This window comes from Phasianus colchicus, chromosome 8, assembly GCF_987193195.1.
Source record: "Phasianus colchicus chromosome 8, bPhaCol1.hap1.1, whole genome shotgun sequence".
NCBI classification, from domain to species: Eukaryota; Metazoa; Chordata; class Aves; order Galliformes; family Phasianidae; genus Phasianus; species Phasianus colchicus.
In genome coordinates, this window is record NC_143443.1 from 3,639,236 (window position 1) to 3,653,270 (window position 14,035).

The window sequence follows — 14,035 nt, forward strand, 5'->3', positions numbered from 1 at the left end:
AAGTGGTTTCAGACAGTAGGGCTCCAAAGGGTCCTGTACCCCGTGCACAGCTGACACAGAGGGCTGAGCCCCACTGAAATGCAATATAAGTTTATGAAAGAGTGGTCCCTGCAGATGCTCAGCTGACGTTGAATTCAGTGTCTGTGATTTATGACTCTTCAGCAGAGAAAAGCTAATAGAGAATCCTGTTTTCTCTCCTCTTTCAGAGTGGCAATTGCTATATGCAGTGGAAATGTGGACTTACATTTACTGCAGCAATGCATTGCTCGTGCCCTGGCCCTTGAGAGCAGAGTGTGCAGGTTTTCCCTGGTGCTTTCTGACTGCCCAGCAGATGTTTCAAAGCTACTGGAGGTTTTGGCTCGGGAGGAAGCAAGGTAAATCAGACTGATAGAAGTGAAATGGAGCACAAAGGATCGTGTTTCTAAATGTACTCTGGAGGCAAGAGTACAGGTTACTAATTAATCCGTGTTTTCTGTGTTACATTTCAGAAAAAGTAAAATACTTCATTTTTTTTCCTATGTAAAATAACCTCTGGAGCATGGAATAAGTGCCTAACTCAAAAAGCTGCAAAAACAGCTGCTGTCCAAACACAAAAATAATTTTGTAATAACAAAAGTTTGCTGTTATCTGTAACTTATCGCTTACCTTATCCCTTATTTCATCTAGAGTTTTGGATATCAGACAAGAACGCACATTTGTGACATCTGAGCTCTTCAGTGTTGAGGTAAGATGACGTGGAATTCCAGGCCCTCTTGCAGTGCTGACATCCCCTTGCTTATTCTGGTATCTAGATACCAGAGAAGCCCAACATAGTGTGCACAGTGACTTTCAGAGCAGTGTAATTGATAATTTCACCTTATACAGCTTCACCAAATGCTCAGCACACACAGGCATACTACCAGACCTGTTTTACCTGCTATTGCAACACAGCCAGTGAAATACTCAATGCAAACCCTCATTACTTAAATAGTTTTGTGCCGGAAGTGATGAGCAAGCTGCAGCACACATCTAGAACAGGAAGAGCCAGCTGTGTAGTCTGGCTGTAATTACCAAACATCAGTTGGCCATGCAGCAACTTAGAGAGCACCCTTACTCTGAAGGAATCCACGTTTTCAACCAGGGCATCAGTTTTGTACCTTAACCTCAAAGAGAACAGAACAGAAGTCTTTATTCCTTTGCTGAGTATTTGATATGATAATGGGGAGGAGGTGTTATCAATTAATGTTATCTCTTAAAAGGATTGTTCACTTCATGACATATCTCTTATTTCAACTGGTTTAGCAAACCAACCAAAGGTGTGGTTCCACTGGTTTCATGCTGCCAACCAAGGCTAATCTGACTTAGTTTGTGAAATCACGGGTGGAAGTTTGGAAACTTTGCTAAACTGGCCTATAATGGAATTCAGTAATGTTATTTGGTAAGAACATTCTTCCGTTTTTCACTTGTAAATCTAAAATAATCAAATTTCCTAGCTAGAGGAAGGACACGATGAGTCTTGTATTGGGTATGAATTCATCTGAATGTCAAAACCTGCTCGGTATTTTCCCTTATGGATGTAAAGAATAAGCTGAATAAATAAGATCCAGTTAAAGATAAAAGGAGTAGGCTGACAAAGGAATATAGAAAACCAAAGAATAGACAATTATAGTGAAGGATTGCAATGAAGATATTACCAGCTTTCTGAGATGTCTGAGGCTAAATCAGCATTATTTTGTGTTGTGCCACGAAGATAGGCCTGCTCCCTGGTTGCTGTAATATGACACTGCACGGGGTAGAAAAATCTCTTTGACTCCTTTCTGCTTCTATCAGAATCTGCAGTAAATACAGTCTGTGAATGAGAAAAGCGCTTGCAATATTTTCATCTGCATTTCAAACACGGTGTGTTTTCACTGGCTTTCCACTTCAAGCATCTGATGGTGCTGTACTTCGAGAAGGTTAGAGGGAGGAACTCGTGTCCCTGAGTAATTTAATTGGATTTTGGATTTGCGTGATGGCTTTTAACCAGTCTGGGGGAGGCTATTGGGTAATGAGATATGAAGTACAAGTGCTCATCCAGATTTATAGAGCTCCATGGCTGTGCAGGTAGTTCTGTCTGGTGGGACCCAGTGAATGGCAGAGCTTTTATTTGAAAACTAAAACAAGGTATTCTACAAAGGTAGAATATTTAAGAATATTTAATCTACCTTTAACCATTTAAATGAATTTGCTCTAAGCTGGAATATAAGAACGCGTGTATTTTCATACTAAAGCTAAGGGAAGTTTTGCTTGTTTCTTTTATTGCTTGTAAGAACCAAGGCCCCATACCAGCAATGCCTTTTGAGCACTGGCTTCTAAAGCAGACCCACACAGAATTTTGAATAATAATAATAATAAAAAACCATTAAATTAAGCATGCATTTAAATCTGGATCAGAAACCAGAATCATTGTGTGTTGCACTAGTGGTATTAATAAGAAAGGCTTTATAGTTACATCCACTCTACCTTTAATACACACTTGAAACTGTGGATATAGATTGTGTTTGACAAAGCAGTGCAGAAGTGTACTGGCTTATATGAAACACTAGATCAATGCTGTCAGGATTGCCATCTCTGTATGTAATCATCCGAACGGGTTTATCCCTTCATTTCCAAAGGAAGGAAACTTGGCTTCAAAGTCAGGGATATTTCTGGAAAAATGCCTTGATGGGTGAGTGTTTATTCACCTGGTGTGGGCTGTGGGAAGATCTGTGCTTGAAGTAGTCATGACTTTCTAAAAGGAAGCTTTGTGTTCAAACTACATTTTTTTTGGCTTTTGGAATATTTCACTAGCAAAACTAAGGGATATTAAAAAAAAATTTTAAAAAAATTAAAAAAAAAAAAAAAAGAAGAAGAAGAAGGAGAGAAAGATGAAACAAGAAGAAACAAATCTTTCCATGTCTGTTTTATGGTCACACCAGTGTTCAGCCAATGCTTAACGAAGTGCTGTGAGCAATGAGATTGGCAGGTCGCTTTCTTTGGAAGACCATGGGATTTTCTTTTGGATACTGACTCTTTCCATCCCTATTTGATATTTTCTTAGCCTGTGGCTTATGCTAGATTTCTGTCTTGCAGAGGACTACACCCTAATTTACCTGAGCAGAACGAAAATGGCTTCCAAGGTCCCAACACTGAAACAGACAGGAAGCTCTCAGCAAATCTACAAATAAATTCTTTAGGCTTTTACAACTATTGATGCAATTTAGATGGATGGGAATATGGAAGCACTAACACAGATGAGAGACAAGGAATAAAGTCATCTAACATCACCAGCTAACTGGAAGTAGAGATCTAATGGCTTACCCATTTGGTGGAAGGAAATCACAGCTTGTCTCTGTGAAACCAGTCTTTATTAGTAACGTCTCTCACATCCAGTGTGGGAAAACACATTGTTTAAATAAATGCTTCCATCTGTAAACCATTTCATAGCAATAACATCTCATTATATCACTAACTTAAGAGTCAATGAGCAAAATTTATAAGTGACTTGATAAGGTGAGGTACACTTTTGTTATGAAACCATGCAAGGCTCTGCTATAGATTATTAGTTGACTTGCTTAATGAGCGTCTCGTATTTGAGCTCAGGCAACTCATCTGAAAAAAAAAATGCTGTAAGCTCATCACGTTTCTAGGAAAGTCTTCTCCTCACCATTGTGACCAGCATGTACACAGGAGAGCTTCTGGAATGGAGCAACAAGAGCCTGCCAGGTTGTGAGGTGCTTCAGCAGCCTTGCATAGAAGCAGCCACTGTGGAGCAATGCAGTTTTCCCTCTGCCCCCCAAGTCCTGCTTGAAGTTAAGGGATTGTCTGGCCTCTTCCCAACTCTGGTTTTAAATAACTCGGAAGAGACCAGTCATAAAAAGAACATCCATCACATCTTTCTCTGACTGCAACAATATATGAGTTCATAAGTCCAATGTTGCTTTTTCTTTATGATAACATTACACATTTTCCCAGTGGTGCTCCATTTCCTGGCTCAGTTTGTGCAGTGTAATATCTGCTTTATGCATAGTTTTTTCCCCTCGGGCCTTTTAGTCATTTAATTATTTTGGGCTGTTCAGATCAATTTGAGTAAGTCCCTTTAGGCCAACCTGCATTTTGCAAAGGAGCAGAGTAGAGCACTTTGGACTGGAGTCCCTGGATGCCAACATATTCCATGTTTTTGGCCTTTTGAGAGAGTAAAGCCGAGCACACAGCTATTCAGCTATGAGAAGGATGCCATAGAGCATTTCCTGCATGACTTTGGGCAAGTCACTTCCTTGTTTCAGTTCTCCATTTACAAAATGGAGACATATGGAATGGTAAGTCTGACAGTAAGTGTCTTCTGAGGTCCTCCAGAAGTATTCAGCCCTTTTGTTTAGTGGCATTCCAAAGCACAACGCATTAGAGAATGTCTTACTGTGATTTTAAAAATTAGAAACTCAGTCTGAGGAAGCCAAGAGTAGACCTGCTTGATTACTGTCTGACTTGTTCAATGCTGAGATGACTTGTTGATGCTAGTGCTAGCAGGCCCAAGCACAAGTGTATGACAAAGGTAAGGGCTCAAGTTGCACACCCCACCTGTTATGCTTTCTCAAGCCTTGCACTGCACCAACAAGAAGTTACTGGCAGCTGATAATCACTTCATAAATAGAGGTATTGCTGCCAAATATTTTTCAATGTGCAGTAATCTCCAGTAGGAGTTCACTGAATAATTGAGAAAATTATTCAGTTTTTGATGACCTTAATAGAAATGTAAAGCCCTGCTTTATTTATAGAACTGAAACCAGCGTAAGTAAGTGAAGTTACCATTTGCAGCTCCAGTGATTTGCCTACACACCATTTACACTTTCACTAAGAATGGCGTATCATGAATAATATGTCACATGAATTGCCCAGGACTAACACCTTAGAGTAATGTGAATATCCTTTCTAGAATGAAAGCAATGGGATACCGAGTTGTAGTAAGTCAGGAACATAAAGAACTTTAGCTATTGCTAAGATTGCTTTAGCTATCTTTGCCCCGAGCACAGAAATGCACGAAAGCCATATATTTTGACTCAGCACAGAATCATAGAATGGCCTGGGTTGAAAAGGACCACAGTGACCATCTAGTTCCAACCCCCTGCTATGTGCAGGTCGCCAACCAGCAGACCAGGCTGCCCAGAGCCACATCCAGCCTGGCCTTGAATGCCTGCAGGGATGGAGCATCCACAGCCTCCTTGGGCAACCTGTTCCAGTGCCTCACCACCCTCTGTGTGAAAAGCTTCCTCCTAATATCCAACCTAAGCCTCCCCTGGCTCAGTTTAAAACCATTCCCCCTTGTCCTATCACTATCCACCCATGTAAACAGTCAACAATGCTGCTCACGTTTCCTGTATTCTGCAGTGTTGTCTTGCTGTGACTACTCTACTTCCACACAACATGCAGATATCAGCCATCCGGGAGTTGATGGGCACCCCAAAATAATTCTGAACATCTTGGAAAACCTGATCTACAAGGCAGAGTGCCCACATGAAGGACTGGGAATTCAGTTACATAGTGTAGAACTTTGCAAGTTTCCTCCTTCTGCAAAGTTACGAACTTTACTGTATTTGCGATTGAATTACTTCAAATTAATTTATATTTTAATTTTTGGATATGGTTGGTGTTGTGCAGAGTAATAAGTATTGATCAGTCTTTACCTTTTCCCACTCTCTGGCTCACTACCTCAAATATTTCTAATTATCTTCTCTAATTGTTAAATTAAACACACAAGACCCCTCGTGTCTTCCATTATTCATAGGCTTGCTGTAAGAAAAACCAGGCTAGCTAAATCCTTAGGCTGGAGTCAATCTTTACATTACCTGCCACAGAGTAGAACTCTAATTGCAGTAAAGGATCCATCTAGATGGTTGTTTTAAGTCTCTACTTTTAACAGCCCTTTTATTTCTTAGTTCAGCAGGACTGCAATCTGCTAGAAGAAAAAAAATCCATAAAATGAACTGGATTATTCTCTTTAATACACAAAAGAAAATTCCTACACAAGTATTGTCCTGCAGTCACTGAGAGCTCAGCTGGATCAAAAGCCTGTGTCTACTACTTACATTTTTGAAACGGATTTCAAGTCATAGTAGTCCAGACAAGTTTTCCATAGTTGTTGTGGATTATCTTGCCTGCAGTATGAGAAACATCAGGCAGTAGGTTAAATAAGGCCATTTTGCAGCACTTACTCATAGCTCATCAGTAGGCTGGTAACCTCCTGTAGCTAGCAACACCTAGGTGAGTACATACCCTAAACTAATGAGAGGATTCCTCTCACACCTACCCATGAGTATGAGGATTGCCCTGCTGGGCATTCATGTAAATTATCCTTCCCATGTTAAGTGAAGAGCAAGGAGCTCTGTGAATGTAAAATTCCAGTGTAAATTGGCATAATCCACAGAGGAAAAGCAAATTCCCATACTCCACGTACTTGCCTTCCTTGTTGCTTAGCTCTGTAGCTGTTATAAAGTGATCACCTCTTTGCTCCTGCTGTGAGCAGATGTCCTCTCTTCCTTTATTAGGCACATGTAAAAGGTCAGGTGAATACCTGGAGTTGTTTGGTGGAGGTCTTACATTTACAATAGACTACACCAACTTCGATAGCCATTACCATTTGTTGGATGCTGTTCATACACAGAACAAAAAGACATTATTTATCCAAAATATTTATAAGAAATCTGGCGCCAGTCTTTCCAACTCTTTCTGGTTTCAGTCATCAGCAGAAAATAAGACAGAGAGAAGGAGAATTAGCGTGATCAGTCATGTGATTTTTCCCATGTTTTCTCCTAAGGCAGAGCAACTGTCTTCTGCCAAATAATCAGAGCTAAACCTCACAAGTTCAGACTGGTTCCTAGCACAACAGTTTATTTGCTCAGGACAAAACAAGCAGGACGGCTGAGATTGGAGGTTGTTTTTATTATTATTATTATTTACCGTGTTCTTGGTTGCAAAGCTTTAGGAATTCTTTATGAAACATGGAGTGGATAATGAGTAGTTGGAACTTCAGTGCCAAGATATCCCTTAGATCCTTGTTCAAGTTACAGTGTTCTCTCTTCTTCCCACATTATTAATCCTGTCCTCAGTGATTGTCCTTTTACTGAGACAAAATCCCACTTTTTTCAGTGCAGACACAAATTAGCATCTTTTTTGTTCCAAAGAATCACTCACAAGCACACACAAAGGAACAGAACTATGTTCAGAAAAAGAAGGTAAGAATTACAGAAACACTATGGTTTATTTCATGTTAGATCTTTTAGACTGAATTTCCCAATTAGCTGAGCTCACAGCTGTTTCTCATTCAATAGTCTTCCTTTATTGATTGTTATTTTAAACTCATTCCAGGAAACATAAATTCACAGATTTCCTATTTAGAAGTGTTCTCATAAACACATGTGAGTTGAGACAATTTTACGTGTTGCCTTGTTGCTTTTGTAAAGGGTACGGTTGTGACAGGAACATTATACATGGCATCTGCCTCTAGCAGTTTGCCTTGAAGTTACCATGACTAGTGCTGCTTCTGTTCTCTGTAGATTGGCCTTGCTGGTTGTCACACTGCGACTCTTCTTGCATCCCTTCCTTGCTAGGTTTCCATTATTCTGAGGTCTTTTTCCATGTGGCACTTCTGGCATCAGTGATAATGGCAGCAGGGTTGGAGGTGGCTTGAGTTATTCACCTAGGATGCTCATTCTGCATCTTCATGTTGGTGCTTCACCTGTGATAGAGCCCAGATTTTAGACTGACACAATAGGAAAGTGAGCGCGTAGAAAAAGAGATCAAAAGGGTCAAAGAAGAATTGAAAAAAATGGTGTTGAAGTTACTGTCTTCAGTGGTTGTGTGACAGGATTGTCACTGTGGAGGAAAGAGAAGAAAAGGGACCCATCAAGTTCTAGTTTACCTGGGTTTAGTTTGACTTAACGGCTGAGCAACTGTAACAGTGAACTAGAAGTGATGCAGTGAGCAAGCAAAGAAAATGAGAATGAAATCAGAGGGTGGTGAGGCAGTGGAACAGGTTGCCCAAGGAGGCTGTGGATGCCCCATCCCTGCAGGCATTCAAGGCCAGGCTGGATGTGGCTCTGGGCAGCCTGGTCTGCTGGTTGGAGACCCTGCACATAGCAGGGGGTTGGAACTAGATGAGCACTGTGGTCCTTTTCAACCCAGGCCATTTTGTGATCCTATGAAACAGTAGCAAGATGTGTGATTAGAGGAAAGCAGCCAAAATGCTGCAGGGATGAATAATTTGGGAATGAGTTTATGAGAGAAGATGAGGAGAATATAAGAGGTGTGAAAAACAAAGGTGCTGGAACAAATGTTGCCCAGAAATGTTGCGATAAGGGAAGCAAGCATCAGAGGTGGAGCAGCAGTATCAGGTACCTGCTCCAGGGAATGGAGAAGTTGTTAATGGAGGCCTCAGGGAGACCAAGAGTACAAAAGTATTTGTCCGGCAGCCAGCAGAGGATCAGTCTCTCTTCTTCTATCTTGGAAGACAACAGAGTAAGGCTACTGAAAGGTTTTGAAATCACAGATCAGAACTTGAGTCCCAGAGTTTCTATAACGTCAGTTTTCTCACATGTATGGATAGGAAATGCAAAGTCCAGAGTTTCTATCTGCTTTCCCAAGTGCATTTTAGGACTTAGCTGGAAACGCCTTTGTCTGAGAATGCTGCCATGCCATCAGGAATGCTCTTAATTCCTTTTCCAGGTCACCTGCACCGTGGAGACCAGAGACAAGATCCACACAGCCCAGCTGAGGAACGCACTGCTGGAACGCTACCCCACAGCCGCGTGGACGGAGCGATGACGAGACGGGGCTGACGCCCTTGGACAAGTATTTTGTGGAGCACTAATCTTGAGGCATTCGGAACAAATATTACCTTTCGAGGCTGAACGCTTAGCAAATAGCTTCAGGATATTTATTTCCTGCTCAAAACGTAGCACGTGTCCTTGGAAATGGAGTTTAATTTGGAATTTTAGCTTAGCTAAAGGCCACCTCGTAGTTTCTGCTAGTGTTGGAATTCTCAGCTGGCTCACTGTTTTTTTATTAGAATGTAGAATCCTATGGCATCCAGTAAATAAACAGGAGAAGGCATTTTTCTTGATATTTGAATGTAGGCTCTTCAATGGTCTTTGGATACTGATGCCACTATCAGAGCAATGTAGCTCCTTCTGCTGGATCTTCCTATATCACTAGTACCATCTTTTCTATTTCCAAGCCAGAAGCAGTTCTTCATTTGCTGAATCTGCTTCAGGGAGGACATAAGTGGGAGTGTGAATGTATTTAAGTTTGCATAAGAACTCTGCTGTCATGAAAAAATACTGTGCTAATAAAATGCAATATAAAGAAACTCTTGAAAGATAAAAGCCAATATTGTACTTTTTCCTTATTTATAAGGATTCAGAACACGTTGCAAAAGTTTTTAAAAAATGAAAAAAGAAAAAATTCTGAATATAATTAGACCACATGTGCAAAAAACAAGTTCTCACCCCTGCTTCTGGGGACTCAGTGTAAAAGCTAGCCATAAGATTGCAACGATTTATTATAAGAAGGGGTCTCTCCACCCTTTTGAGTTTTCTAATTAGAATCCCACTTATCATCTTATTCTGCCTAAAGCAGACTTGATCCTTCTCACCCGACAGATTAAGTGCAATGTTAAAGAGTGAAATATATTTAAAGACCACACGTTACTAAGGAAAGGCAGCTTAGGGAGTGAAGGAAGCCCAAGTCTTAGGCAAGTGGCTAATGCAATTAAGAAAGAACACATTGACCTAAATAGCATTTTCATTGCTGGAGACGAAGACCTACTCACACGGTAACATAACGGGATGGCAAGAGATGTAAGAGAAATTCACTGGAATGCCTTTCTCCAAGTGTGTGTACAACAGCCACCTTTCTGCTCACGTCTAAGGAATTACAGATTATTTGTCCTTTTTTGTTGTGGCTCATAAAGGAGTGGAAATGGGGCAGAGGCTGATGGATAAATAAAAGAAGTTCACTGCTTTGGTGTGTTTTTGGAAGGACCATGTTGACTTGTATATGTAACTAAGAAATTATTGATACTCCATTATGGTCCTTTTCAACCCAGGCCATTTTATAATTCTGTTTTCTTTGCCTTCTTGTTTTGGCCACAGTGTGAGAGAGAGACAACTCCTTGTTTTCAGTCACAAGAATTTAAGAAATTTGTATAGAAACACACAATGACAGAATATATATTGCGTACTGTTGTTATCACTGAAGCAGGTTATGGATCACTTCACCAAAGAGCAGAGACTTGGGGAGATAGAATCACTAGAAATGAGAGTCAAATTACCCTTTCATCTCCTTTGGGAAACCTCTCGGAAAATTGTGAGGATGTTTTAGGTATCTATACAAGAAGAAATTCAGGCCCAACAGTGGCCAACAGCTTTTGCTGTCTGAATTCTTGGTTTGTTGTCATGCATTATCCTGGATTTTACTTTTCTAGAAACTCAGAGTATTAGTGATTTCATTTCTAATCAGAGGTAACTGCATTTAGACAATATTCACTTAACTGGGATGAGAGAGGTAAGAGATTCAACAACCAAAAGTGAGTGCATTGAGAATTGCTGCATGGTCTCAAAACTTAGCTTTGGAAAAAAAAAAAAAATTGAAAGCAATATCTGTAAGTTATTTGACACGCCACATATGACATACACTGTTTGTTTGGTTGGTTTTTTTATTGTATTAGGTAAGACCATAAATTGTAACATATTCTTCAGCATAAAACTCGTTAAGATAATGATACCAGAAGTGATCTCCATTCTGTACTGCTGTTATGCAGGTCCATCTGGTTTCTTAGGTGAATCAGATTTTAGAGATACTCTCATAAATACTGCAAACTTAACTAAACCAGGCCTTCTGTTGTAGGACGTAGCAAATTCTACTAGATAGAATGCACGTTCTTATTTCCAACGGAGGGGAATGCCTTGACCTGGTTAATTCTGCTGCAGCTAAGCTGCTTAATGCTGGGAGCAGCTCTGTGATGCAGGATTTGTTAAGGCCAGCAGCAGAACTTCTTCCAAGGACTGAAACAAACAAGGTGTGTCTTCTCTTGGAAATCTCTCTTCTCACATGGATTCCTACTTTCCTCAGCCAAGGCATCTTAGCTCTGCATCAACATCTAAAACTTTGCCAGTAATGTTCACATAGCATCAGGAACCATTGCACCATGTGTCCTCACAAGCTGTCCCTCGCATTCAACCTGCTTTTGGAAGATTTGGGGACACGTTCCACCTTCTCATTCCAAAATGCAGTGTGTATTTGACATGCTGCGTCAAACTTTTGCTAGATCCAAAGGTAGGTGTGTGCTTTAGTGATCAGAAAACAAAACATAAGGCTCCTGGATTGGGCTTAAATTACTGTCAGTCATTTCTTTGATGGCCTTGGCTTCTTTAGTCACCTTCATTTGCCATGAGTTTAACTGTAAATGGATTGGCATGTATGGGATATTGAAGTCTGCAGGATTTATTCTACTACTGACCTTAACTTTCATATGTTCCTAACTTTTTATCCCAGTGGAGGGCAAATTCTACTGAATGTCACACATTCCTGGGCTGATGCATTTCCCTTTGGTCAAATGCATGGCACTAAAAAATATTGCCAGTGATTGGAAGCATCCTAACAAAACATGAATGTTTTGAAGTAATTCAGTATTAAGCATATATAATAAGATCCCTAAGCCCAACTCACCCCTGTCTCTTTAAAAAAGAGCTGAGGGCAGGGCAGAGGTGAATCAAGCACACCTGAGTGCATCCACAGAAAGGATATGAGGGGCTCGCCCTGCCCAGAGGAAGAAAAAGAGAGTTCTGGTCATGTTGTGGATTTTTTTTTTTTTTTTGCAACTATGCTTCTGGACATTGTGGAGGTGAGTGTTAGTTTTCCTGTTTTGTTTTTCTTTTGATGTCTGGTCCTTAGGATGCCTGGAGCATCTTTAAAATGAGATTTTAACCTGTGTTGTTTTTTAAATCATTAAGTTGGTGTCTCTGGCTATTTCCCCAAGAGGCACCTAAGAGGCTTTTCTTAAAGAGAGGTCTGTAAGAACTCTGAGAAAAGATACAACCATATTTCTTTCACCTCTCCCTTCCTTGCCTGCAGTCATTCACATGCTGCAATTATGTTTGGTGCCACGCTCTGTGCTTTCATACAGTGGCAGTTTGTGCCAAGTTATGCCTCTCCTCTGATGACCAACATTAAAGGAAATGTTGAGGGCTTTTTTTTTTAATCCCCTTTAATAAAACAAACCATGATGGTCTCTTGATTGGTTGATAGAGGTCTGAACAAACGCTCTGCTGACAAGGTGAACTGAATGCATGGGCTTGTGGCATGTGCCATAGTCTTGAGTCTTGAAATAAGCTGAGTTATTTACACGCCAAGAAAAACCTGCTGTTTACAACAGCAGTGTAATCAAGAAGTGTGAACGGATGTTCCCTTCTCATTATTTACACATGAGGTATAAATACAGAAGGAACATATAATTTGAATTCTCTTTTATGAAAACATCTCTGCATTAGTTACGTCTTTCTTTGAGAATCTTAAAAGTATGAAAGCCTTAAAATCAGTGAGTTAATGCTGTCTAGAACAGTGTGTCTTTGAAATCTTCTGTACGTCTGTTGAGTGTCTGCCACCCCTTCCTCTCCAGAGCACACCGCAGTGCCCACAGGCAGCAGGTGGTAACACTTCTAAGATGCTGATTATAGCAGGCAAACTTCCTGCAGACTCTACAGCAGGTTGCTCCCCCAGTTGCAACAGGTCTGTGTTGCCATTTGGGAAACCAGCTATCCATTCCCAGGCAAATTAAATGTGTTTAATAAACAACCACTTAGTGATTTACGAAGTTGCCTCCCATTGTCTTTAGAAGAATCTAGGTCAGAGTGAAAGAGAAGCAAACCAAGACAACCTGCTGTGATTTTGAGGCTTTAGTTTTTTGTAACCTCCTTGCAAAAATGAATTACGACCCCAAAGACTTGAGAAAAAGTTCTTGTAAACAAATGGGAAACATCTCGTTGTCTTCTGTTTGGATTTAAGAAAGGTTCTGAGATGGTCCCTCATTGCTCATGTTGCAGTTCCTGACCTAGAATCATCAGCAGAATGAGATTCTGAGCAGTGATTTCTTAAGTATACTGACCTAGAAGTGACTCTGTAACAAGTATATGGCACTCGTGTCCATCTGCTTCCATGAATTATGTTTTGAAGGTGAAAAAAGGATCTGGGTAGTTGCTTTGAATTGTGTTCTAAGCTTAAGTTACTAAGCAATCCCAGCATAAGACAACTGTTAGAAGTGATGTTTGTTAATATTTGTATATATGATATTTTTAATGTACAAATAACTCATTTTAGCAAATGCCTACAAATAGCAGGTACTGTTCTTTCTTCCTTTCTTCTTTATATTATTAGCATAAGTATACATATCTTCACACTAGTTTTCATAGGAGGGATTTTTTCTTATGGTTTCCATTTGAAATGGATGGTTCAACTCCATTTACTTGTATTCAGCAGTATTATCCGTCTGCTTGGCAGAAATATCCATCCTGAAAACCTTCCATAATGTCAGCTTAGCTTTCTTGGTGGTTTACCCTTTTATTTTTAGTGGTGCTCTTGAACTGTAAAAGCCCTTCTGTAAGCTTCATATGGTTTTCTTTTTGGTAGGAAGTAACACTTCGAGACATTACAGTGAAGCACTAACATCTGCAAGTGTTTTCTTCTGGAGGGCTGGATGTGTTGACTGCAGATGTGGCAGTCTGACCTCTGTGCTGCTGTTAAGAAAATAAGGATACATTTCATACTTTTCTGTTGCTTTCCCCATTTTTTCTTTTATAGAGAGGGTATTTGGATTGCAGTGGAAAAAACTACTCTAGATGATCAAGATCATACTTAATCGGGATGGTCTGGAGAAATGCTTCTCTCTGGTCATCAGCTGATGCTGTTGTTTTGCTGAAAATTTGTTCCAGCTTGGAAATTAAGGCAGATGTCTATTGACTGCCTATTTTATAGCTTGCCTTGAGTTGAG

The 14,035-nt window shown here is 40.2% G+C and overlaps 1 protein-coding gene across 4 annotated transcripts in view; it reads left to right on the forward strand.

Moving 5' to 3' along the window:
* The window catches only part of LOC116234791 (uncharacterized), a 28,243-nt gene extending 18,905 nt beyond the window's left edge, over positions 1 to 9,338 (forward strand). For 2 of the 4 annotated variants that reach the window (XM_090144735.1, XM_090144738.1), the window contains 3 exons: positions 207 to 374; positions 667 to 724; positions 8,716 to 9,337. In XM_090144735.1, the coding sequence (XP_090000861.1) occupies positions 207 to 374; positions 667 to 724; positions 8,716 to 8,814 (325 nt within the window). In that variant the 3' untranslated portion in view covers positions 8,815 to 9,337. Of the gene's footprint in view, positions 1 to 206; positions 375 to 666; positions 725 to 8,715 lie in introns of all 4 variants that reach the window. The other 2 variants (XM_090144737.1, XM_090144736.1) reach the window with 2 other exon arrangements.
* The last annotated feature ends 4,697 nt before the right edge of the window (positions 9,339 to 14,035 follow it).